The sequence below is a fragment of the Bos mutus genome, chromosome 5 (assembly GCF_027580195.1).
Source record: "Bos mutus isolate GX-2022 chromosome 5, NWIPB_WYAK_1.1, whole genome shotgun sequence".
Classification (NCBI taxonomy): Eukaryota; Metazoa; Chordata; class Mammalia; order Artiodactyla; family Bovidae; genus Bos; species Bos mutus.
This window is the reverse complement of record NC_091621.1, coordinates 116,632,663-116,658,429: the sequence shown is the minus strand read 5'-3', so window position 1 is coordinate 116,658,429 and position 25,767 is coordinate 116,632,663. Positions and strand designations below refer to the sequence as shown.

The window sequence follows — 25,767 nt, the reverse complement described above, 5'->3', positions numbered from 1 at the left end:
GTCCTGGGCCGCCAGCATTCTGACTGCCCAGCCTTGGGAAAAAGGGTCGGGACTTGCCCCGGCACCCCCTTATGGCGGAGCCAGGGCTCCAGGACCCCGGGTTCTTTTTGAGTCCCCTCTCCAACTCGCCAGGGTCCCTACCCACTTCCGGGCTGGTCTCTGGGAGGTCGCACGGCTTTCTCTCAAGGTGTCACTGCGCGGAGACCCACACCCCCACCCACGCCCCACAGCCCACAAAGAAACAGCCACAGACATCTTCCTGGGGAGTCGTGAGGATGTTTTTGTTTGGTTGGTTTCGTTTGGGATGTTCTTTAAAGAGCGTCATATAGATATTTATATATATAAATTATTAATGTGGGGGAGGGGCAAGGGTCATACATCGCAGTGAGGGGGCGCACACGGGGCGGGGCGGGGGGGCGGCTGGGGATGGGCAGGGGCGGCACACGATGCTACGCAAAACAGCCACAGCTAACAGATGAAATAATCACACCAGGGGTGGGGGGCGGGCAGCGGCCACGGGTGGGGGCGGGGGGCTGGACGTAGGGGAGGAAGAAAGTCGGGGGCCAAGGGAGAGGGACCCGGTCCAAGATACTGTGCGCTTTCTGCCCCCCACCCACCCCCTCCCCGCCTCCGCACACCACAGGAGCCTCGGCCTTGCATCTGTCCCTTCCTCCCTCCTGCCCAGAAGCCCGAGGCCCGGGGCCTGAGCCGCACCCCGGAGGCTCTGAGTGGCAGGCGGGGAGAGAGGCCTCCTTGGTCCAGAGGCAGGGGCATGGTGCTCTCTCGATCGCAGGTCCTACAGCGGCTTGTCGCTTTCCTTCTTCAGATGACTGGGGGGAGAGCGGGCAGAGTAGGGGGTGGGGGGGAAAAAGACTGAGGTCCGTCCTGACCCGGCCCCGCTCACTGAGGATGGGTCCCCTCCCGCGGGGGCCACACCCACCCCTGGCAGGCTGGGGTGCATCCCCTCCGCCGGGTCCCCGGCACCCTGTGGTACCTGTAGTAGTCCTCCTGGGCGGGCAGCGGCACACTGTGCAGCGGGTGATGGGCGTGCAGCCACTGCTGCTGCTCCAGCGCCAAGCGCTGCAACTCAGCTGACTGTGCGTGCATGGCCTGCAGCTGGTGAGCTGCCGACATCGGGGCAGAGAGGGAGGCTGGCAGGTCCCGGTATGGAGCAGCTGTGGGCAGGAAGGGCAGGGGCCACATGACTGATGAGGTACTCAGGTGGCCAGACACTGTACATACAGAAGAACCGCAACTAATCAACTTAGGTGACAGCCGGTCCTGCAAGCTGCCAAAGGTGCCTCTGAGCCTGACCCTAACATCTGTGCCTCTCAGCCAGGGCCTCCGCCGTCCAGTTTCCATTCCCAGTTCCTCCCGCCACCTCCTCATCTCTCCCCAAGCCCAATCAGACTGATTCCAGCACCTAACTTCCTCTATTCTTTCGAGAGACTGTTCCCACCCCCAACCTCCATCCTTACCAAAGAGCTGGTGACGAAGAACTTCGTTCTCGTGCAGAGGGTGAGGAAGAAGGGGGTTGGGGAGGGTCCCAGCTGGGTAGGGGATCCGGGTAAGGTGAGACCCTGAGGCCAGGGGATCAATGAGAGGGTGCACCGAGGCAGAGGCTGGAGGGTAGAGAAGAGGAAGGTGTCAACAGAAGGCAGGTTTGGGGAAAACCATGCATTTGGGTGAAGGGCTCCATGCCTGGGAAGAGAGGTGGACGATCAAACACAGGGTGATCCAGTGAAGCAAAAAAGGCACAATGGAGGGGCTAGGGGTCTGGGAGATGGACAGGGGAAGACCCTACTGCAGGAGGGACAGACGGACGGATGGCAGAGGACAGGAGATTCCAGTTCTCAGAGGGACCTGAGGAATAGGGAGTGGACTACCAAGAGGAGATGGAAGAGAAAAGGAAGTTTAGGAAATGAGACAGAGAGGAACTTAAAAGACAGCACAAGGAGCCTGGAATGAATGTGATTGTAAGGCTAGATGGGGGCAGTGTTCTGACAATTAGAAAAATGGTAGAAAGACTCATTGTGGGTAAAGCTCATTGTCACTTGTGATCCCACAACCTGAGCCACAGGGCTTTCTAGGTCACAGATCTGTAGATTCGGAGAGGAACATGAAACACCTCTGCCTGGATGGAGAAAATGGCAAGAAACAATAGAGCTGAACCCAGAGAAGCAAGGAAATAGTTATGAGAAGGGCTCAGGGACAGAGGCTGTGAGGGGAGGAAGGTCGCACTCCTTTAAAGGTTTCCACCTCTGGCTTCTACCATGGGGTGTGGGGGGAGACGCCAGACCTGAATGGGGCTGAGGTGTGGGGCAGGGTCTCTGCAGTAGGGCTGGGGTAAGAGGAGACAGGCTGGGGAGGCAAAGACCAGGGCAGCAATCTCAGGAGAGCGGCTTAGGCCAGACGTGGTGGGAAGTCCAGGCCTGAGCAACAGAAGCGCCCAATGACCTGCCAGGGTGCAAGGTGATCTCAAAGGGCCTGGCCAAGGACAAGGGAGTCTCACCTGCGTGGATGGCATCCTGCTGGTGGAGGTGCAGGTGAGAATGGATGTGGGAGTGCTGGTGGTGATGGGGGGTCACGTTGAGCATCTGCAGCCGCGCCAGTGGGTCATTGCCCAGGGCGGCCACCCTTTCTGCATGCTGCCTCTCAGCTGCCAGACGCTCCGCGTAGGACATGTCAGGCCGCAGGGCGGGCCCAGCTGCCAGAGCTAGACGTTCTCTCTCCAGGGGCCCCAGGCTCGGATGGAAGGGGAAAGGGTGCAAGCCCGGGGGGCCAGGCTGCAAAGCCAGGCCCCCGTGTCGGGGGAAGGGATCCAGGCCTGGCCCAGGGACCCCATGTAGGGGTTCCAGCTCGCTGGGCTTCACCTCAAAGCCAGGCTTGAGGCGGTCACGCAGGTCTCGTTCACGGGCTTCCCGCTCCCTCTCCCGGGCTGCTGGGTCACTGCTGTACAAGGCCGGGACATTGTAACCCAGGAGCCCCGGGTCCACTGCCCCCAGGGGCACGTAGAACGGATGGTTGCGATTGCCAGGAGACATCACGTGGGGCCGGGCGTATTCACTGAGGGTGCGTAGGGCTGGAGTGTCGGGGCCCAGGTAAGGGGGCACTGTAGCCACAGCACTGCCCGGCTCAAACGGAGGGCGATGGGGCACTGGGCCGAGAGATGGACACTCCACTGGAGCACGGCCCTCCTGAGCCAACTTCTGTGGGACACAGGGAGACGCGGGGTCAACAAAGCAGGTCCGGGTCCTCAGCTGCTAATTTGTCTCAGCACCTGAATGCCTAAAGCCTCAGCTTACTGTAACTCGGCCTACCAGGGATTTCCCAGACCCTTCTCTTCCTGCGGAGGAGAGATGCTCTTCCTACGATCCACGGGTACTCTGACCTGAGCTTGCCTTTCTTTTCTTCAGCCCAGGGATGCAATTCCTGCCGCTGGAATCCTCTGGTCTCCATTTCCTGGGTTGCCATGGCTCCTCCTGTCCGACAGGTGGCGCATGGCCCCACCCCCTTGAAACTCTCTGAGTCGCGTAGAGGGCGGCCCCGAGGCGGGAGGCGCGCACAGTGACGCACTCACCACGCTGCGTTCCAGCTCGCGCTCCTTCTCGCGCTCGCGTTCCTTCTCGCGCTCTCGCTCGCGCTCGCGCTCCTTTTCTTCGCGCGCGCGCTGTTCGGCCTCGCGCCGCACCTTCTCTACCAGGTCGGCCCGTTTCTTGGCCAGCTTGGACCCCTCCAGCGGTACGAAGTACAGATCGCTGCGCGCGCACGAGTTAAAGCCGCGGTCCAGGTGTTTGTTGAACCTGCCGGGCGCCGAGGTAGCGCGCGCTCAGCCCTGCGAGCAGCACCCCCACTGGCGGCCGAGAGCAGGGCCTGGAGTACTTTGATAAGCATCACACGAACGGGGGACCCATCCCGCGCTCGCCACCCCCAACCCCCGCCCCGGCACTCACCTGGCCGACTGGCTGGCGTGGCTGGGCACATCTACCACCTTGGGAGGGGGCGAGGGGCTGCGGGCCGGGGGCACCGGGCTCTCGGGGGTCTCATATTCCTCCGCCGGCTCCTGTTTGATCTGCGTGGCACTCAGGGGCGGCCCAGAGGCAGGGGCCGCAGGCGGTGCGGGCAGGGACGACAGGCCGGAGGGCCCCGCAGGCGGCAGCGGCCCTGGCCCCACGGTGGGCGACCCCGGCTTGAAGGTCCCTGGGCCTGCGGGCGGCGAGGCGCCTCGGTAGCCCGGTGGGGTCCCCGTTCGGAAGGAGGGCGGCGACCCCGGCTTGTATCCAGGTGGAGTGGCTGTCTTGTAGGCCCCTGGGGACGGGGCTCGCTTGCCATACGGCGGGGGCCCAGGTGGGGAGGCTGTCTTGTAGCCTGCTGGCGAGGAAGCCACTGTGGCAATGACCGTGGAAAGTGTGGCCGAGGAAGTGGTGACCGGAGGCACCGGTGGAAAGGGGTAGGGCGCCCCTGAGGGGCCCTGGGAAGGAGAGGGGTGTGAACCCGGGTAGGACCCTTGAGAGGAGGAAGAGGAATTGGAAGAAGAGGAGGTTGGGGGTCCATTAGGACCTGCTTGGCTGTAGGACACCTGGCTGTGAGGTGGGGGCAGGTGTGCTGGCCCTGGTGGATAGGGTCTCAGAGACCCCAGGGAGGGAGACATGGCATAGGGGTGTGCATGGTGGGAACCACCGCTCTCCAGGGGGTGAGGATATGCTCCAGGGGGAGGGGGCCCAGAGCCCCCATGATGTGGTGGTGGTGGTTGCTGCTGCTGCTGCTGTTGCTGGTGGTGGTGGTGATGTGTTGGGGCTGATGGGTGGGCTGTGGACTGGCCTCCAGCTGAAGGAGGGAAGGGACCTGGGTGGGCACTGCTGTTGGCTAAGAGGCGGCCATAGGGAGGAGGTGGAGGGGGACCCTGGCTCCACACAGCCTGGGATGGAAGAGAAGGCTGCGTATACTTGGGGGGCTGATTGGAGACAGAGAGACTGGTCGGGGGAGGGAAGGAGTGGGGATAACTGGGCAGTGCCTGGGAAGCGGGGTACTGGGAGGCAGAGGCAGAGGCAGAAGAATTGGAAGAGGCGGCTGCTGCAGAGCTGCTAGTAGAGGATGAGTAAGGATACCTCATTGGGGGGGCAGGGGCTGAAGAGGACGCAGGGGGCAGAGGATGGGGTGAAGGAGCCAGAGTGGGCCCCTTCTCCGGGCCAGGAGGAAGTCCACCCATGCTCTGCCCCATGGCATGGGGGGAAGGGAGATGCCCAGGTAGTGGCTGGGCCCCCAGGCCAGGAGGAGAGGCCGATGCATTGTTAAGGGGTCGCAGAGCAGGTGGGGGAGGCAGGTTTGGTGTCACGTGGGGGAAGGAGGCTGGTGGTGGCGCAGACGGTAGGCTTCCACCACCGACTGGAGTGTTAGGTGGCTTCGTTGGGGGAGCACCACCAGCCCCAGAGCTTGATATTGAAATGGGGGTGGTGGGTGGGGGGTGCTGCTTACCCCCACTAGGGGCCCCCACTGAAGAGGCAGCCCCACTCCCCTTGGGACCCAGTGGGGGTCCAGACAAAACTCCCCCACCAGAGCCCCCAGGGTAGAGCTGTGGATGAGGGGGAGGAGCCCCTGGAGGAGCCTGGAACATCCGAGATGTGGGGGGCTCCATGGGAGCATGATATCCGGTGGGTGTCACAGAAGGGTGGGGTTCAAAGCCAGGCTCTGGCTGTCGGGGGGTGCTGTCAGGTGGTGGAGGGGAGGGAGGGAAGAGTGGAGGTGGGTGATAGGGGCGGGCTGGGCCCTGGGACAGGCCAGAAGACGAGTCGGAGTCATTCTCCACGCTTCCAGGGCTGTAGATGCTAGGAGACGTGCTCCGGTTGTCCTGGTCGATGTCCCTGGGGTCACTGCTGCCATCGTCATTGAGGCTCCGCCCATCCAGACTGTCCAGATCGGAGGGAGACTGGGGCCGGGGCAGCTCCTGCTGCACAAGAGGGAGAGCCGTGGTGGCCTTTGCTTTTCCTGCCTCCCCTGGATTTGGGGCCTCGCTGGCACAGAATGATTTCCCATCCACAGCACACCGCTGCACCACAACAGGAAGAGTGCTTTTGCTCAAGCCCACCGCCTGGCCTTCTGGGGATCCTCCACTCTCACAGTCTCTCCGCTGCTCCCTAGCAGGCATTCGAGTTCCCGCAGGGCAAACCAGTTCCTTCCTCAGACATCCATCTCTAGCATCTCCTCCCATTCCACAGCTGAACCCAAATCCTTATATTCCACCAGCCCATCTGCCATCCTCTCATCTACCCTTCTAATTAAACATCCCAGAAACCACTGGTTCTTAAAAAGACTGCTTCTGCATGCTCTACTTACTCGTTCCTCCTACTGAGACTTCTCACCCTGGATCTCCTCCCCAGACCCTGCCTGAAAACCAGGCCCTAGAAAGGGAGAGGCTAGAATCCCCCGTGCTCTACCCATTCCTCTTTGGCACTGCCTGGTCACCTGACACTCTGACCAGAGCCCTAAAGATCTGACACATCCAGACAGACCACTTCCATAAGCACTCGGATAAGACTATTCTCTAATATTGCAGACAAAATTAAAGTAAGAATTGTGAGTGAAAGAAAGTTTGAGTGAAAGAATGTCAAGAAAATGGGTCATGATGGCGACATGGGTCTCCCACCTCAGTTTTGGTCTTTTTTGGTGCATTGGTCTCCTCACTTTCGCTCTCTGAGATCTCTTCACTCCGGCCCTGCTTGCTGACCTTTGGGGTGGAGGCTTCCTCTACTCGGGCTTTCTGTTAGAAAGAAAATTCCTATCTTGTACTTCCACCGGTGCCCTCGGCCAGACAGGAAGCTCCCCCCAACACACACATACACCATCAGCCCCAGTGCCCGGGCATCCTGTGGCAGGACGTGGGGACAGAATACCTTGGCCGTCTGCCTAGACTTCTCGGCTTTGCCATCGCTGCTGGACGTGCTGACCCCGCCAGGGGAGGCCCGGCCCCTCGGTCTCAGCTCTTCCCGGGGCCCAGGGGCCTCTTTCTTCCGTCCACTCCTCATTGACATCTGAAGGAGAAGGAAGTGAGCAGATGATGTGGTTTTCTACATTACACCTCACTTCATCCTGTGCCTTCTTTCTATTCTCCTCCAGTGGCTGTCGCGGAAGGATGGGGTTCAAAGCCAGGCTCGGCTGTCAGGGGAGGAAGAAAGGAGGGAGGAAAGAGTCGAGGAGGGTGGCTGGGGTGAGCGGGGCACGGGGACAGGCCAGAATCTTCCCTGACCGTGGCCTTGTGTCTCTCATTTTTCCTCCTACTCACTGAGTCTTTATTCTGTCGTGTCTTCATTCTTCAGGCTGTGGAGACCCCATTCTCCTCTGCCCGGGCAGCTGGATACAGAAACTTCTCTGCTTCACCCTAAGTTCCCCCCAGCTACGGCCTGGGAAGCAAGAAGCAGGCTCTCCGAGTTTTCAGCACCTGGAACTTGCAGGGCCTGTCTGCAGTGAAGCCTGTTGGAAAAAGACCATCAGAGTCTCCAAACTGGTGAACAGAGTCTGAAGGGGGTACTGCTGCACTTGTCAAGGGGCTGAGTGGGCAGCCCAGCCATGACACACTGCTGGCTTGCCCATGGGCCGCTCCAGCTGTCTGTAAGTGAGGGAACCTCTGCTGGCCATGTCATCCCCTTCATCTCTCTGGAAGGCAGAAAGCACAGAAGTTTCTATGCACCCCAATTCAGGAGATCACACTACTTCCCCCTTGGAAATACATGCGCACACGGAATTCCACAAAACCTTACAAAAGGAGCACAAAGAGATGTACCTGAAATATAAGCTGATTTATTGAGTGCCTTATGTCCAAGCCCTTAGTTGACATAAAGCCCAATTTCATTCATGTTTACAACCATCCCTGAAAGTGAAATTCATTCAGTCGTGTCCGATTCTTTGCGACCCCATGGTCTATACAGTCCAGGGAATTTTCGAGGCCAGAACGCTGGAGTGGGTAGCCATTCCCTTCTCCAGGGGATCTTCCCAATCCAGGGATCGAACCCATGTTTCCCACATTGCAGGCGGATTCTTTACCAGCTGAGCCACCAGGGAAGCCCAACCCTATAAAGGATTTAGTCATTATTCCCATTATATAGGTGAGGAGACTGAGGATCAAAGATTGTGATTGTGACTTGCCCAACTTCACGCGATGAGTACACAGTGAGGAACTAGAGACAGTGCCAGAATCAAGCCCCATCCCCCTGACTTCCAAGCGCATGCTCTTTTTTCAGTATTTAGCTATACTCTCATCAGAAGTTGGTGAGGAGAATTCTCAGAAGGCCTAGATCAGTCTCTGAGATATGAAAAGAATCTTTCTTCACATTAGAGTAGGTGGGAGAACAATGTCCCATTCAACACTGCAAAGGCGCGCAGCCCTACCAATGCCAAGACCAAACTGAGGTGTCCCCAAAGTGCTGAACTTAAATTCTGAGTCTCATAAGCCCCCGCTCCAGTGCTTAGTTCCCCTAAGCCTGGAGGAAAACTCAGAGCTTTCACTTTACCAACCAAATCAGTGGAGATCACTGAGCAAACATTCTGAGTTTATACATAAGTAAGCCTGCCCTCCCATCTGGTTTAGACAGGGGCTCCCAGCTCCTCATAGCCCATCTATATACATCTATATGTTTCCGTATATATCCATATCTACACAGTCAGCAATTTTCATTTACACTTGTGTTTCCTGCTAAGTGTCACATCTCTCCATGTTACTTACCATAAGAGCTTTTGAGAGCAAAAGTACTATCTTCTTTTTAGTTATTTTTGGTTGCTGCAGGAGGGCTGTTGTGCCCCGGCTTCTTGTCGCATTGGCTTCTCTTGTTGTGGAGCAGAGGCTCAACAGTTGTGGTTCACAGGTCTAGTTGCTCCATGGCACGGGGGATCTTCCCAGACCAGGGGTTGAACCTGTGTCCTCTGCATTGGCAGGCAAATTCTTAACCACTGGACCACCAGAGAAGTCCCCAAAAATACTATTTTCTTACTGTTTTCTTCCTTTCTATATCCCTCGCAATGTCCAGTACATATGGGTTTTCTGGTCTCTTTTTACTACTGACCTTTAAACCCACTGACTTTAGCAGGTCTTCTCGAATGAAGTGCTGCTGGCCTCGGTGGGAACGGAGCAGGCTTAGCCACCTACTCTGAGCTGAAAGCCCTGGCTATGGAAACAGTATTTCCACTATGCTGTATAGTGGAAAATACACTGTATGCTATAGTGTATTTTCCCAAGGAATACAGAGTAATTCCTTCTCACTCACCTCCACTGAACCCTCCTGAGGCATGCAGTGAGGGGTGAGCCTAACTTTTCCAGGAAACTTACTAAAAATCTACTTAAAGTCACAAAATAGCTGGGTCAGAGCCCAGGTCTGAGCTTACAACTGATGCTCTGCCCAGTCTCCCAGCCATTTCTCTTCCACTACAATTATTACCACATTTTTGAGCTGCTGTGTAAATTGATTTTCTAATACTGTCAACCCACCCCCACCAAAACCCAAAGAACAAAACCCAACATAACAAAAGGGGGAAACAACCTTAACAAAAGCACAAGAGAGATGATAGTGACTTGTGTGTCTTTTGGCAGCCCCTATAAAGGAGGGTACTTGTCTTCCTATCACAGAACCATCTTCACTGTAGGTGAGTCAGGGAAAGGCAGGAATGGAGGTACCTGAAGAACAGAGCAAGCCCAGTGTGCCCCTCCCTCAGCTCAACTTTTAATCAGTTATCTGATAAAATTAGCAATGGGTAGCTCTGAAGAAGAAAAGCAGTCATAAAAGGGTAGGTGACCCTGAGGAGGAGGAGTGGCAGAAGAAAGGAGGAGATAGGGTTAGGTTATACATAAATTCCTGAACAGGGAGCCTGTTTTAGCACCTACAAGCTGAGCTAACTACCTTCCTTCCTGCTCTAGTAGTCTGTCACTGTAATTCCAATTTATAAAGCACCTACTGTGTGTCTGCAAAAAACTAAGCACCTTCACCTTCAGCACCTTACTGCAAAAGTAAAATTATAAAGGCCAGACTGGGGAGGTGGAAATATGAAAAATAAGGAAAAAGAGCTCTAAGTAAGAACAGGAAAAGAAATTAAGGGAGAAATGTAATAGAGGTCAGAAGGAATACACTCGAGGCACAAGGCTTTCTAGGATGGGCTTGCAGGGTAAATTTCAGGAACGCAGGCCCAGCCCCCACCATCGTTCCAGAACTTCCAGACTAACAAACCAGTCCTAGATAACAGTGCAGCCCAGACCAGCAGATAATAAGGTAGGGCCTAAGCTTCAGGATCTACAGTTGTCACTGGGACCTCAGATACCATCTTATCTGTGACCCTTCGTCAGTGAGGCCAGGGCTCAAAGAAAGAGAAGTGACTTGCCCAAGGTCACAGTTACTCAGAGGTGCAGCCAGGACTAGACCAGGAACCACGTCTCCTGGCTCCAGTCCTGAAGCCCACCACACCAGCTGTTCCACAGCCCTCTCCCCTGGGCCACTCTCACCTGGGACGGGCATGGAGGGCCTAGCCATGCTTACAAGGTGGGAGAAATAGAAGGTCGAAGGCTGGCTGAGGGAAAGGGTCACTATGGACACAGTCTGGGAAAGAGGAAAAGGAATACCTGGGAAGGAAGACTCAAGTTTAAGAAAAGGGAGAAAAACCTGCACGAAGAAGCAAAAAGACTACTGTATACAAAAAGTCCCGGGACTTGCCTGGTGGTCCAGTGGTTAAGAATCTGCCTGCCAATGCAGAGGACACAGGTTTGATCCCTGGTCTGGGAACTAAGATCCCACATGTTGCGGGGCAACTAAACTTCGTATGGGGCAACTAAGCTTCGTATGCCACAACTACTGAGCCTGAGCACCCTAGAGCCTGTGCTCCACAACAAGAGAAGCCAGCAGCAATGAGAAGCGGGCACACTGCAACTCAAGAAAGCCCGTGTACAGGAAAAAGAGCCCGCACGCCACAAAGAAGGCCCAGCGCAGCCAAAAATAAATAATATTTTTTTTTAAGTCTCTAATAACGAACTGCCAAGGGTGGTATAACTAGGACCAAGAGCGTTTCTATCCTCCCACCATGCCTAAGAGGAAGGACTTGAACAAACACACATGATCTGCAAGGAATATGTCTACTTGTTCCCAAAGACACCTGGATGGAGGATGGTGGAGGCCCCGAGGAACCTCCTCTCCACCAGCAGCACCAGAAACATCCTCCAGAACTCAGCCAAGAGTCCCAAGGACACAGTAAAAACCTGAGGCCCCCGTCAAGATTCTGAGCCCCCATCTCTTGGACATCCCACTGGATCATTGCCATGGCAACAAAATGGCAGACCCTACCCCTCAAGAGTCCATCCCAGGGGTCCATCTGTCAGCCACTCCCCTTCCAGTTGCCAAAGCAACTCCAGTCCTCCTATGGCACCCTCAGGGAAGGGAGCTTAGAGTACCTACCCCAGTAGAGAGAAGTGCGTGCACAAAGGGAAATCTTTGAGCACAAAACAGTAATCAAGATCCACCCCCTCTTAAAGAAACCACAGCTAGAGGGGCAGTGGGTGCTCTGGGGATCTGTGGGGTGGGGGTCACAACTTGTTTGGAGTGCCTGTAAGATTGCCCAGTTCACTCCAAGCCACCCTCCCAGAAACCGTTTCCCTCCAAGTCTCCCTCCAGGGGTCCTGTCTTCCTCATCACTTGCAGGAGGAACCACACTGCTGGGGCCCCACATGCCCCTCTCCAAGAAGTACCTACGCCTGGAATTGGAAAAACAGGGTCAGAGGTGACCCGGAGTTGGGGAAAGAAAACTGAGTCACAAAGGCATCACCTTCCCACTTCTACCCCAGAATACGCCGGGTTTTTCTTCTCAAAGGCGGCCCTCTCGGAGCGAGTCCCGGTTTCCCCAGGTTCCAATCTCCTCCCTCAATCAGCTACAAACCCTTTCTATCTATCTACCACACCCCTTCCCCATTTCCCACCTCCCTTCTATACCTGGCACCCCGAACCCCGGGCTCTGACACCCGGGTTCTGGGCCTTCGGGGCTTCTCCTGGAGTCCTCATGCTCCACCTCGCTGCCATCTCTCCATTTCTTTTTACCTTCGCCCAAAGCCCCCTACCAGGCACCCCGTTTTTCCTCCGCCAAACTCCAACCTCGGCGTTCCTCTTTGGGTCTCGGGGTCCTGCCTACCCTCCTGCCCCATTGGCCCTCCTCCTGAGACCCTCCCACCTCCCCCTACCTTCCAGATCCTCCAAGTGCCCCGACCCCCTTCCCTCCTCGGGGGCCGGCCCCACCCCTTGAGCCCCCAGCCTCAAGCCGGGCATTGCCCGCAGTGGGGGACCAGATCGGAAAAATAACAAATGGAGGCGGCGGCGGCGGCAGCGGGAGGGGGAACTGGGAAGGGTGGGGGTGGGGAGCCGCGGACCAGAACCCCGGCGGGCCCGAGGCCCAGGCGGCAGCAGGGCTTACCTGGTTGTAGCTCGGGACGGCTGGCTGGCTCCGAGCGGATTCGGGGCTCCGGCGCCTCCGGGGGGCGGCGGCGGCCGCTCCCCCGCCCCCCTCTCCTCTTCCCGGCTTCAGTCGCCGCCGCGACGGCGGCGGCGGCGGCCCCGACCCCCCCGGAGGGCGGCCCCCATCCCCCCTCTTACTCCACCTGGCCCCGGTCGCGCGCCGGCCTCCGGAGCAAATCCCGATCCCTGCTCTCGCTCGGCCCCTCCCCAGGCCCGCCGCCTCCCCAGGCCACCCGGAACGCCCGGGCCGCGCCACCCGCCCCCGCCGCGCCGCCGTCCGCCCCCGCGGCCCGGCCGGCTCTCCGCGCGGCTGCGACCCGCCGCCTCCCGCCCACCCCCCGCGCCCGCCCGGCGCAGCCCTCACCGCCGCTATCCCCGGTCCCCTCAGGCGGCCTCCGCCCGCGGCCTCCGCCCCTGCCCGGCGGTCGTCTCCCTCGCCCCTTCTTGGCCCCTCCCCGAGGCCGCCGGTACCCCCGAAACGGGTCCCGGCCCCAGGCCCCTGCCCGATGCGGGGCTGCGGGCGGGCGGGCTGGGCGGCGCGTCCGGCGACTCGCACAGGAAAGCGGACGGCGAAGGGAGGGAGCTTGGGAGAGGGGGATGGGAGAAGGGAGGAAGAGGGAGAAGGAGGGAGCGCGGAGGAACGGAGGAGAGAGGGGCCGGGAGGGAGCCGCGAGGGAGGGAGCGCGAGGCGAGCGGCGAGGGGGGAGGGGATCCGGAGAGGGGGAGGCGCCGCGCTAGCTGGCCGAGACCGAGGCCGAGGGGCCCGGGGCGCGGGGAGGGGTGCGCCGAGGCGGAATGCGGGGAGCCCGCGGTCCTGGCGCGGAAGAGGGCTAGGTGGGGAGGGGGGCGCGGGCCGCTATGGGGGAGGCTGTAGAAGTTTGGGGGGCCTAGGGGTGTGTGGCGGAGGTGAGGGGGGAGGCTGTGGGTGTGTGGCAAAGCCGCGGGGATGGGGTGAGGTTGGAGGGATGGAGCTTCTTGGGGGCAATGAGATGTGACCAGGGGAAAGAAGCTTGGGGTGACAGCATCTGTGGCAGACACATAGCGGAAGAGGTTTGTTGGTGGGGGGTGGAGGCAGTTGTGAGAGAATGGGATGAAGTTAGGGGTCCTAAGGAGGGGAAGAAATCGACAAGATGGAGACATATACGAGAGGATGGGTTTCTGAAAGAGTGAAGAGTCTGTGGGTGATGGGTGTTGGGGAAAGAACAGAGAACATAAGAATTTGGGGGAGTGACAAGTCTAGAAATGTCCTGTGGAGAAAGAAGGAAAACTACAGCCTTAAGAAAGGATGAAGGAGGTGGGGCTAGATGCAGATTCCAAGGGGCACTGGGTTCTGGGTGGGAGAGGAAGGTGGGAGACTGGGATGGCCGGATTCGGGGGGTGCGGAGCGGGTTCTGAAAGAGCTGGGGAGAGTTTCTTGGGCAAGACAAGGGCGATAGAAGGAGGGGAGGAAGTAAAGACGATTAGGAGGAAATTTAAAAGAGCAGTCTAGGCCTTTGGTGGCCCTAAGAGGGAAAGTCCGTGAGGAGGACAAGCTGGTGGACATGGGAAGGGAAAGCAGGAGAAGGCAACGGTAGGAATGAGTAGGACAAGCTGGCAGAGGGAAGACGTTCATTTATGGAAGTGGGACACCCTCCCCAGGCCCGATGGCTGGCGGTAGCTCCATTTTCCATCTCAAATCTGTCCAAAGTCATCACTCATGGTACTTGGGGGTGGGGGGGTCGGGTGGGGACTAGGCTCCGTGTGGAGACAACCTCAAGTGCCTGATTATTCTAATGTGGAGACCATTCCAACACAGACTCTCTCCAGGGAGCCTCTGCCCCTGACAGTCCCCAGCCACTCCCAGTCTTCAGCCAGGAGGCTAGCACCCCCGGTCCACACACACCCCCCAGGGTCTCCTGGGCTCTCCCTGCCCCAGGCCAAGCAGCATCATCTCTCAGGACAAAGGACACCAAGACGCTGGGTGATTTTTGGCAGCAGAGATTGGGAAGGCCAGAGAATGGGAGGGAGGCAGGCTGGGAACCGGGAAGAGCTGGAGCTGGAGTCAGGATTGGGAGCCCTCGCTAGCACTCCAGATTTGGGGCGGGGATGGGGTAGTTGTGCCAGCGGGCTGGCTTGAGGCTGAGGGTGGGCCCTGAAGGTGGGATCCCCACCACCACCCAGCCTCCAGAGAAGGAAGGAGACTGGTTATGGAGCAACTGGTAGATTTTGCCTCCTATTTCCCCAGGCCCAGCTCAGCCAAGCTCTAGGAATACCCAGAAGTGCTAAATAGATTCTGTGCACCCGGAGCCTGAGCAGGAAGCTTTCCCTGGCCTAGGAATGAATTCCCACTCTTCAGACTCTTGAATCAGCTGGCACTCACTCTATTACCCCAGGCCCACCTTATCCCTCAGGGTTTTCTAGACAACTCCACCCCGCCCACCCACTGCCCACTGCACCCTAGGAGGACCCCAGCTCCTTCTCCCCACCCCCAACTTTGCTCGAAGACTCCTCCTCTCCCCGAGGTCCCCCCTCCCCATTGCTTTTCCTCTCTCTCTGCACTACCCAGCTCAGTCCCCCACTGGGCCCTGGCCCAGGCTCTTCCCAGCTCCCTTCCAGGCTAAGCCGTTCTGCTTCCTTTTTTAACCACTAAGGGATCGGCTAGGATGGTGACATGTTGTTGCGTCCCTAAGTCGTGTCTGATTCTGCTACACCATGGACTGTAGCCCTCCATGTTCCTCTGTCCGTGGGATTCTCCAGGCAAGAATACTGGAGTGGGTTGCCATTTCCTTCTCCAGGGGATATTCCCAACCCAGGGATGGAACCTGTGTCTCCTCCTGCATTGCAGGCAGATTCTTTACCACTGACCTGGATGGTGATATATCTGAGCCTAAAAGAAAAGGAGAGTGAAAAGAGAAGCCAGGGCCTCTCCCCTCCAGATCCTCCCCGACCTGAGGACTGGATTCAGTTCAGCTTCAGGGAGCATCACACACACCCCACCATCATTGGTCACCCCAGCTCCCCCTCTCTGGCCCCATCTCCCCACAATCCACCAGTTTCCAGGCAACGGCACATAAGGAAAGTGGAGAGAGGGGCCTGGGAGGCCCAGGGAGGGGGAGATGTAACCCAATCCACCCCAGTACCTGAGGGGTTTTGGTGGGGAGAGGGGGGGCCGCTGAGAAGGTGACAGATCAAGGTAAGAGGGCAGAGCTTGGGAAACATGGCTCCAGCCAGGAGTCAGCCTAGGAGTTACTGAAGAAAGGTGCATACAATGGGCCCCAGAGTAAAGCGTGGGGTGCCCCAAGGGAAACAGAAAGGGGTACCAGGGGACATGGGAGCAGGGAAAGCTGAGATGCCCCCGCTGGAACGAAGAGGCACAGAGGTTGGGGCAAGAAACCCTTTGGCTGAAAAGGGCTGAGTTGTCAGCGATACGGGAAAGAAAACAGAGAAAAGGGTCTTGCCCATACAGAGGTGGAATCCTCTTCCAGTCCCGGAGCTGGGCAGAATGGCAGAAGGGGCCCAGGACCAGAACTCAGAGTAGAAACCGAGTGGGAGGCCCACAGAGGGAGCAGCCTTGCAGTTCCTCCCACCCTCGCTTTGGCTCCGGTGCTGTCGGCCTCCTGCAGAGCCCTGGCTCCCTCTAGTGGCCGCAGCTCCCCACCACTCGGGCCAGGTAGCCGAGCCTTAGACGGTGGCTCAGTGGTAAAAAAAAAAAAAAAAAAAAATCTGCCTGCCAATGCAGGAGATGTGGGTTCAATCCCTGGGTTGGGCAGATCCCCTGCAGGAGGGCATGGCAACTCATTCCAGTATTCTTGCCTACAAAATCCCATGGACAGAGGAGCCTGGCAGGCTACAGTCCGTGGGGTTACTGATTCAGACACCACTTAGGCACCAAATAACAACAAAGAGGGGGCTCATCCTCCCCCTGCCCCCAGGTAGTTCCTGCGTTCCTGTCTCAGAGCTGGGGCTTTGCTGGAGCCAGAGTGTGATAGTGGGTCTCCAGTCACACACTGGCCCCCTGCTCGCAGGCTCACCCAGCCAGGGGCCTGTTGATCACCCCAGGTCCTGAATTTCCAGTTTACTGGAAGTTACCTGTCCTCAGGCTTCTGCAGCTTGCAGGGGGCGCTGCCCAGACAGTGCTGGCCCATCCCAGGAGCTCCAGGACTCAATCTGGGAGAGGCCTTATACACTGGAGGAGCTCCCGTCCCCAGCTCCATCACCTCTCTGGTCAAGGGCCTTGGTGAATCTGCAGACACTCTGGATCCCATTCTCCAAAAATGTGCACACACACAATGTTTGATATTTTTAGGAATTCTTGGACCCCAGCCTAAAAATCCTAATTCCCCCCTGGGGAGGGGAGAGGGGGGAAGGCAGGCCAACAAGCTCCCACCTAGCCAGGGAAGTATAGGCAGTGCCATCCTCCTGACCTTATTTGCTGGATTGCTTCCTCTTTCTGTGCCCTCTCCAGCTTTTTTTTTTCTTTTTGGCTGTGCTGAGTCTTCATTGCTGCTCGGGCTTTTGGGGGGGCTACTCTCTACTTGCGGTGTGTGGGCTTCCCTTGTTGCGGAGCACAGGCTCTAGGTAGGCATGTGAGCTTCAGGAGTTGCGGTTCCCGGGCTCTAGAGCACAGTCTCGGTAGTTGTGGTGCACTGGGCTTAGTTGCTCTGTGGCATGTGGCATCTTCCTGGATCAAGGATCAAACCCGTGTCTCCTTCATTGGCAGGTGGATTCTTTACCACTGAGCCACCAGGGAAGCCCACCTCTCAGCTTTGCTATCCAGTTTTACCACTTCTAGGAGCTCCATGTTCTCTCCCTCTTTCTCTCTTACTAGAGTAAGACTCCTCAGACACAGGAATGCACGGTGACTCAGACTTTAATGGAAGTGTTCATTTCAGCGCCACAGAGGTGCTGGCAGCTGTGAAACATGGCACGGGGGCAGCTGGAGGAAGAACGGGGAAGCTAGGGCTGGGGGGAGAGGGACAGGGGACAAGTCCCCAGGTGCACAGCCCCACCTCTGGCCCAGGAGCCGTCGCTGAGGCCCCTTTCTGCTACCCTTCCAGTTCCAGCAGGACCCCCACTCCAGGCCATCTCAGAACCTACAGTCACGTGAAATACAGACACGTGGTTCCCCCTCCAGTCAGGCCAGTTTTCTGGCACCGGAGTTATGGCGAAGTGATTCATTAACAAGATGAATGAAAAATAAATAAACGAGTAAATAATACAGTGGAGCCTTAGACCTGGCCTGAGCAGGCAGCCAGCCCTCCCCAGCACTCACACTCAGCACTGCCCAGTTCCTGCTTCATAAGCAGCCTGGAAACGTGGACTCGGCGCAAAGCACACACAACACACGGCCCCTCTACACACCTCGACAACCAACCCAGACGCTCCACACAGACCCCAGTGAGTCTTCTGTGAATCCCCTTACGGTCCTCAGTCCATGGCCAGTTTTCAAGGAGAGAGAAGAGGAAGGAGGGAGAGGCGGAGAGCGCGGAACCCAGAGGGTGGGAGCGCGGAGACAGCAAGGCTGGACCAGCCAAGGCGCAGCACAGAGGGTCAGCCGAGCAGGACCGGAAAGGAGGATCCAGGAAGAGGACGGAGTGAGGGGGGTCCAGATCTCCAGGCAGGGAGGGGGCTCACAGCACACTGGGGTTGCGGAAGTTATGTCCCGCAAAGCGAGCTTCATCCCCTAGTTCTTCTTCAATTCTGAGAGAGGCGAGTCAGAAAGGAAACAGTCAGCGAAGCAGAAGGACCCTGCTTCTCTTCCCAGGAGTTCCCCTGCCACATCCTCCAAGCCCCTCGCACTACCTGCTCCTGGGGCCTGACCTGAGGGAGGGCATTCCCTGGCTTCCCATGGGCCGTCAATCAGGCCATCTGTAAACCCATCATTCAAAACCAAATACTTTCTGGATGTCTACTGTCCTCCAGGCCCTGGGCACTGGAGACAAAACGGTGGCCAAACATAGCTTGTGACTCTCTGAGCCCTGGGTTTCCATTCCCTGGACTCCCTTACCTCATGAGCTGGTTGTACTTAGCCAGACGCTCAGAACGGCATGGGGCACCAGTCTTGATCTGAAATATCCCAAAAGATAAACAGCTCAGCAGCCACCCCTTCACCCCATGAAGGAGAGCTCACACTCCTTCGAAATTGCCATGATGCCCACAAACACCCGGAAGGAGAGCAACCTGAGCCTAGAACCCCCCCCAACTGCACAAAGGGCTCCCTGGCGCTCACCTGGCCTGTGCACAGCCCCACCACCAGGTCAGCGATGAACGTGTCCTCAGTCTCTCCGGAGCGGTGACTCACCATGACCCCCCAGCCGTTCTCCTGGGCCAGCCTGCACCTGCATTCGGTGCAGCAGCAGTGAAGCCCAGCCCACACGCTCTCCCCAGCCCTGACATTGGTCAAGAAACATCTGGAGGGAAGCTGTCCGGGGTGGGGGTGGAGAGAATCAGGGGGCATGGAGGGAGGAGAACCAGGAGAGCCTCAGGGCTCCCTGCCTCCTCCTGCACTTGTAGGCAAGGCTGGGGTGGGGTGCTGGCAGGACACATCCTGCAGAAACGGGTTGAGTGGGGGAGGGCCCAGAGGCACTCACGCTTGGATGGCTTCGGTGACTGAACCGATCTGGTTGACCTTCAGCAGCAGACAGTTGCAGGCCTTCTCCTCCACCGCCCGCTCAATTCGCTTGGGGTTGGTCACTGTCAGGTCATCACCCACAATCTGGATCCCCACATTGGCTGTGAACTTGGACCAGGCCGCCCAATCGTCCTGGTCAAAGGGGTCCTCAATGGAGACCACTGTTGGGAGAACAGTGAGGGGGCTCCGTCAGGTGGGAACGCCCCCGCTTAGAGTCCCTGCATGGACAGATTGGATTCCCTGGCCAACTCAGCCTCCTGCCCTCTGAAATAAGCCTCCCCTGACCCATTCTTTCTCTTTAATATTTTTTATAATTAAATTTATTTATTTTTAATTGAAGGATAGCTCAAACAGTGAAGAATCTGCCTGCAGTGCAGGAGACCTGGGCTCCATCCCTGGGTCGTAAAGATCCCCTGGAGAAGGAAATGGCACCCACTCCAGTATTCTTGCCTGGAGAATTCCATGGACAGAGGAGCCTGGCGGGCTGCAGTTCATGGGATCACAAAGAGTTCGACACGACTGAAGGACTAATACACACTGCTCTACAATATCTAGTTGGTTTCTGCCAAACATCAACATGAATCAGCCATAGGTATACCTATGTCCCCTCCCTCTTGAACCTCTCTCCCACCTTCCTCCCCATCCCACCCCTTAGTATTTTATTTATATTTATTTTTTATTTATTTGGCTGTGCCTGGTCTTGGTTGGGCCCCCTGCATTGGGAGCACCTCGTCTTAGCCACTGGATCACTAGGGAAGTTCCCCCTGACTCATTCTTATCTTGATTTTTTCACAAAACCTTTCAAAAAAAACAAGGGTTCAGAAACTTTCTCACAACCTTTCTTTGCATTTTCCTGTTTTCTACCAGGAGCCCCTCCTCATGGCTATTCGAAACCTTTCATTCTGCAGTTTATGCCTACTTTCTCTTGCTGTGTCTCAGGAAATGGAAACCAACTGCTTCCATTCCAACTGCTTCCATTCCAGGGATAAGAGTCACTGGCAGACCTGGGGAGGGTGCTTCAGCTCCTCCTCACCCATACAACAGTCCAGCCCTGTTCAGCATCAGTTTTGTTTTGTTTTCTTTTTTTTTGCTGAGCTGGTGACTTGTGGGATCTTAGTTCCTAAACCAGGGGTTGAACCTGTGCCCTCGGTAGTGAAAGCACAGAACCCTAACCACTGAACCACCAGGGAATTCCCCAGCATCCGGTTTTATCAACTGAACATCCTGAACTGTGCTCATTCCAGTCACCCTCTCACCGTGCCTGTGCTGTGCTGTGCTTAGTTGCTCAGTAGTATCCGACTCTTTGTGACCCCATGGACTGCAGCCCCCAGGTTCCTCTGTCCCTGGAATTCTCCATGCAAGAATACTAGGGTGGGTTGCCATGCTCTCCTCCAGGGGATCTTCCCAACCCAGGGATCGGACCCAGGTCTCCGGCATTGCAGGCAGATTCTTTCCTGACTGAGCCACCAGGGAAGCCTTACTGTGCCCAAGTCCTTCCAAACCCGCCCCATGACCCCAGCAGCTTCAGAGATTGTGACTTTAATCAGGATTCAAAGCAGATGGAACAGATTCATCATGGGTTCCTGCCCATTCACAGGACATCCAAAGCCCAGCCTCTGCAGGAGACCCCTTCACGCCATCCCTGGTTCTCAGGCTCTTCTCAGGACATCTCTACCAAGCACCTGGGTCAGCGCTCATCAGGTCCAGAGTTGCCCCCAACACACCCCTGCCTGCCCCCTACCCTCCCCCGGCCACAGCCCTTGCTCTCACCAGGATAGTCCCTGACAAAGTCCTGGTAGAGGGCCCCCAGCTGGTCCCCGGTGATGTATCGGGAAGGATCAGCAGGAGACTTGAAATCCAAGTCATATTTGCCATCGCGGTAAAACTCCGAGGCGGCAACATCCATGCCAATGACGATCTTCTCTGTGTAGCCAGCCTTGTCAATGGCTTCCTTCACCAGTTCCAAGGCTGGGGATGGAATACAGCAAGGTCATCAGCAGGAAGGGTGGCCAAGGAGGAATGAGAGGAAGAAAGAAACTCAGAGCAGAGGTGGAGGGCTGTTGCTGGGGAGAGTTCTGCTTAAGGTTGTTTTGGGGTTATTCCCAGGACTGCGATGAGCAGGCCACCTTCTAGGAAGGCAGGGGAATGGAATTCTGTTAATAACAGTTTGTTTTCTTTTTTAATAGCTATCATTTATTGAGGGCTAACTTTGTCACCTCAGCGCTTTACACCTATGATCTAACTTAATCCTCACAATGAGGCTAAGAGGTAGATGCTGTTGTTATTCTTGTTTTACAGATAAGAAAGACAAGCACAGAGACTGTTCAGAGAGCAAGATCACCAGAAGTAACTCTTCAAGTCAAGGTTCACATCCAGGCAATTTGGCCCCCAAAAGTTAACTCTCAGCCTCGACCTGCCTGTATAGTTTCTCTTCACTCTAAGGTTTCTGCCAGGGCAGGGAAAAAATTAGGGATCCTAGAGGCCTAAGAGGTTGGGGTGGAGATGGGATAGATTTGGAGTTCGGGGTATCTCATCAAACTAGAATCCATGGTGAGAATGGATCCCACAGGTCGCCTGGACCACCTCCCAAAATCCTCTAGGGCTCCCATGGGAACTTGCAGATACTGACACATCTGGCTGGGCAGGTAAAGGTGATCCTCTTAGGCCTGCACATGAATTTGTTAGGCCCTCTGTTACCCACTCCAAGGACTGGGACCTTGTAACTCAAGGACCCTCACGCGGTCTCCTGGGGACCCAGTGAAGCATGTGGCCCTTCCTGATGTCCTGGAATGGAGCAAGACGGAGCTGGGAGTAGGGTCATGGTCTCACCCTCACTGTTCTCCAGGATGTTGGGGGCAAAGCCACCTTCATCCCCCACGTTGGTGGCGTCCTTGCCATACTTGTCCTTGATGACGCCCTTGAGTGTGTGGTAGACCTCTGCCCCAAGTCGCATGGCATCCCGGAAGCTCTCGGCCCCCACTGGGAGGATCATGAACTCCTGCATGGCCAGCTTGTTCCCAGCATGAGAGCCACCATTGATCACGTTGAAGGCCTGGGAGCCACAGGAGGACAGAAAAAGTCACAAAGCTCTTCCCTCTCCACCCCCAGGAGTGTAAACCCAAGAGCCCAAACTTCCCCCAGCTTCCGGACTCAGAACCCTCCATCCCGTGGTCCCTGTCCTCTCCCTACAGCTTCCCCAATCACTCTCCTCCCATCAGTCCTCCCAAGGCTTCATGCTTCCTCCTCACCCACCCCTGGGAGAGGCACGGTGCTCACCGGCACAGGCAGGATGAGGTCTGAGTTCCCGGCCAGCTGGGCAATGTGTCGGTAGAGGGGCAGTTCCCGCTCGGCAGCCCCTGCCTTACACACAGCCAGGGACACACCCAGGATGGCATTGGCCCCAAACTTGGCTGGGAGATTATAGAGGAAGGCACTGATCAAACATGTCCCCTTCCCCTTCCAGCCCTCAATTTTTTTTTTAATAGCTAGCATTTATTGAAGGCTAACTATGTCACCTAAGCACTTTACACATGTGATCTCATATACTCCCCAAAGGAGCCATAAAGGAGACCCCCCCCCTCCAGTCCAGTAACACCTCATCCATCCTATCCTGCAAGTAGCAGGGGGCGGGGTGTGATCAGAAAGGGCAGCGAGCTGCACTTCTTGTAACCATCCCTGAGACCAGACTTTCTGCCACCAACTCCCCCCTCCTTATGCTGCAGAGTTCTCCCTTCTGTCTCATGTCACTCCCTCCCACTGGAGGAGGCTACAAGAAGGGCTAGTCCTCGGGCTCTCCTTCCTTCCTTCACTTCTCAGTCTGTTCCACGCCCCCCTCCGCCCCTGCCAAACCCACTCTCTCCCAGCCCCTGCTTACACTTGTTCTCAGTCCCATCCAAGTCCAACATCAGGTTGTCCAGCTTCTCTTGTTCTACCACAGACAGACCCTGTGAGCAGAGGCCCCATCACCAGGAGCCAGGATGGAGGCTGGACCCTAAGACACCTAATATAGGCACCCCTCCCCCATCCACACACAGGCTCACATCCACCAGGGTTCCCCCAGGTTCCTGTGATAGCGGCCTGTCTGGATTAGGGGACTCAAGCCCCCATGGGAGCGGGGCCCCCTTCCCTCGGTAACCATAACTCCCCAGAGGTGGCCCTTTCTCCCTCTTCATCCCCTTCCCCTAATCCAGGGCTCCCTCCAGGATCCAGTCCCCACCCCCAGCAAAGAGCAGGCCTCACTGAGCTGATGAGGACTGGGGCAATGGTGGTGTTGATGTGGTCCACGGCCTTCAGGACACCTAGGGAGAGGCGGAGAGGTCAGGCCAGGAGGGACCAGGTAGAGGAAGGCATGCAGGAAGAGGGCTGGGGATGGGCATGAGGCCCCCAGCAGAGAGACAGGGAGCCCAGAAAAGACAAAGGGACTCACCTTTGCCCAAGTAACGCTGTTTGTCCCCATCCCTTAGCTCCAGGGCCTCATAGATACCGGTGGAGGCTCCACTGGGCACGGCAGCCCGGAAAAGACCTGGGAGGGGAATGCCGCAGAAAGAGAATGGAGAGAGAGGACAGCACAGGGACCTGGGATTCCTTCAGCTTTGCAGCTCTGCACTCCGGTGGTACATCCAGCTTGCTCCCCACACTGCTCCTTAACACACACACATACACACACACGGAGGCAGATACACAAGCGGTGGCCTCCTCATCCACCCAGTTGAGGTCCCACACACACAAGGAGGATACCAGAGAAATGGAGCTTTGCAGGCGGCACACACGGTGTACACACAAAGAGCACACACACACACGGTGCACACACACAGCACACATGGTACACACACACAGAGCACACACACACACACAGAGCATACACATATGGTGCACACACACACAGAGCACACACAATAAACCAGCACACAGAGACTGGCTTATCTCGGCTCCCCTGGACAAGGAAGGTCTGCTCCCAGACTCTATGCTCCTGAGCCTGGCCCAGCAGGGCACCCCCACTGGGAATCCTCCCATCCCAGGCCCGTACACCCAGCTCTGGGGCTGTGGGAAGGTGCCCATTACCTTTGGCAGTGTGGAGATCCACCTCCACCGTGGGATTCCCACGGGAGTCCAGGATTTCCCGGGCCCAAATCTTCTCTATGGACATGATGGCTAGGATCTCCTTGGGTGGCAGGGAAGGAAGGAGAAAGATAAGAGGCTTAGAGGGGTGGAGCCTGAGATCAGTGGGAGGGGCCAGAGGCTGGGAAGCTGGGAGCGACAGGAAAGAGGTTACTGCAGTGGGTGGGGGGTGGGGAGGAGTTGGGTGCAGTCGCCGGCGGTAGAAGGGATCCCCCCGCCCGTAGGGAGAGGAGAAGGTCAATGCAGTGAGGAAGGGGAGGTCACTGCAGTGGGGGGCGGGGTATGATCAAACGACGAGATGGGAGGACACCGCAGGGAGGAGGGGAGAGGCGCGGCAGTGGCTCCCTTGCCCCCTCAGCAGTTCGGCCGCCGGCTGGAGGGGTGCCCCCAGCTCTCCTCGCGGCGGTACGGCCGCCAGGCTTGCACTTCTCCTTTGGCGTCAAGAAGAGCACGGGTCGTCTGGGCAGCGTGGGGGGGGCCTCTCCTCCAGAGCCCCCATCCCACCCAAGCTAACACCCCAGCCCCCACTCCGAGGTCCCAATCTCCCTCCAAACGTGTGTCCCGCCTGTTCCCGAGAGATGTAGACGAGTCCGGGGCGAGGGTCCTCCGTCTCTGGGGTTGCCGTGGGCAGGGAGAAGGAGGGGAGACCGTGGGGAGGGGCAAAGCTGGGCTGGTCCTCCCTCGGGCCCTGGACAGACTCTCGGCTCCAACCCCCCTTCCCCGTGCGGAGGAGAGCGGCGCTGTAACGGGCGATGAGAGGACGATGCAGGGGAGGAGGGGCCGTGGGGGTCTCGAGGAAGTCTGGGGATGCTGAGAAAGGGTGAGGGAAGACATCTCCCCGATGCGCGTCTAGGGATGTGCCAGGGGAGAAACGCACAGTCCCAGGAGACCCCGAACGCTTATCTTCCACGGAACCCGAGGGGCAGAGGGACACAGGGAGGGGGCTGCGAGGGTGGAGAAAGGCGCAGAGAGACACACGCAGGTGCGGAGAGGCCTGGCGCCCGCATGACTAGGGGGCGACGGCCTGAAACCGAGAGGAGCCGCCCGGGGAGGACGGGACAGGAGGCGCCGGGGAGGCGCGTGTGGCGGAGCAGGTGCGCAGAGCGGCGGGGCGAGGGATGCGAGGCCCGGGAAGAGAGGCGGGGGCGCGGCGGCGAGGGGAGGGGGCCGGAGGGGCTTCACCTCGGGGCTGCGGACCCAGCCGGTGGCGGTGGCGGCGGGCCTGGCAGTGGTGGCGGCGGCGGCGCAGAGAGAGCGGGAGTGGCGGCGACGGCTGCGGCTCCCGGGCGGCGGGCGGCGGGCGGGCGGGGGGAGGCGCCGATAGGGCCGGGCGGGCGCATGTGACCCGGAGCCCCCGATGAGTCAGGAGCCGCCGGCGGAGGCGCACGCAGGAGCGCGGATGGGGGCCCGATGGGATGGGGCGCCGATGGGATGGGGCGGGGAGGGCTAGAGGAGAGCGACGTGGGAGGGGCTGGGGACCACCCAGGACCTGGCCCCCCACCGCCCACGCGCGCTCAGACCTACACCCAGTACCCCCTGTAAAGTAACAGTCAGCTTCACGCCACTGAT

At 57.8% G+C, this 25,767-nt stretch overlaps 2 protein-coding genes across 5 annotated transcripts; both read right to left on the bottom strand.

Moving 5' to 3' along the window:
* Positions 1-260: 260 nt before the first annotated feature.
* On the bottom strand, positions 261-13,146 carry ATN1 (atrophin 1). 4 transcript variants are annotated; one of them, XM_070371831.1, is made up of 11 exons: positions 12,430-12,791; positions 8,717-8,913; positions 7,280-7,467; positions 6,891-7,028; positions 6,644-6,757; positions 3,954-5,947; positions 3,581-3,803; positions 2,513-3,209; positions 1,479-1,622; positions 995-1,175; positions 261-830 (listed from the first exon to the last, which is right to left on the bottom strand). In XM_070371831.1, the coding sequence occupies exons 3-11, from the start codon at positions 7,304-7,306 to the stop codon at positions 797-799; spliced, it is 3,552 nt and encodes a 1,183-aa protein (XP_070227932.1). In that variant the 5' UTR covers positions 7,307-7,467; positions 8,717-8,913; positions 12,430-12,791; the 3' UTR covers positions 261-796. The 4 variants fall into 4 exon arrangements, with proteins under 4 accessions (XP_070227932.1, XP_070227933.1, XP_070227931.1 ...); XM_070371832.1 differs by lacking the exons at positions 8,717-8,913; positions 12,430-12,791 and adding an exon at positions 12,835-13,146; XM_070371830.1 differs by lacking the exon at positions 8,717-8,913.
* Positions 13,147-16,741: 3,595 nt separating this feature from the next.
* On the bottom strand, positions 16,742-25,510 carry ENO2 (enolase 2). Its single transcript, XM_070371829.1, has 12 exons — positions 25,381-25,510; positions 24,142-24,241; positions 23,507-23,602; positions 23,320-23,378; positions 22,955-23,024; positions 22,357-22,490; positions 21,910-22,132; positions 20,851-21,048; positions 19,040-19,241; positions 18,679-18,787; positions 18,457-18,515; positions 16,742-18,149 (listed from the first exon to the last, which is right to left on the bottom strand). The coding sequence occupies exons 2-12, from the start codon at positions 24,224-24,226 to the stop codon at positions 18,080-18,082; spliced, it is 1,305 nt and encodes a 434-aa protein (XP_070227930.1). The 5' UTR covers positions 24,227-24,241; positions 25,381-25,510; the 3' UTR covers positions 16,742-18,079.
* Between the last annotated feature and the right edge of the window lie 257 nt (positions 25,511-25,767).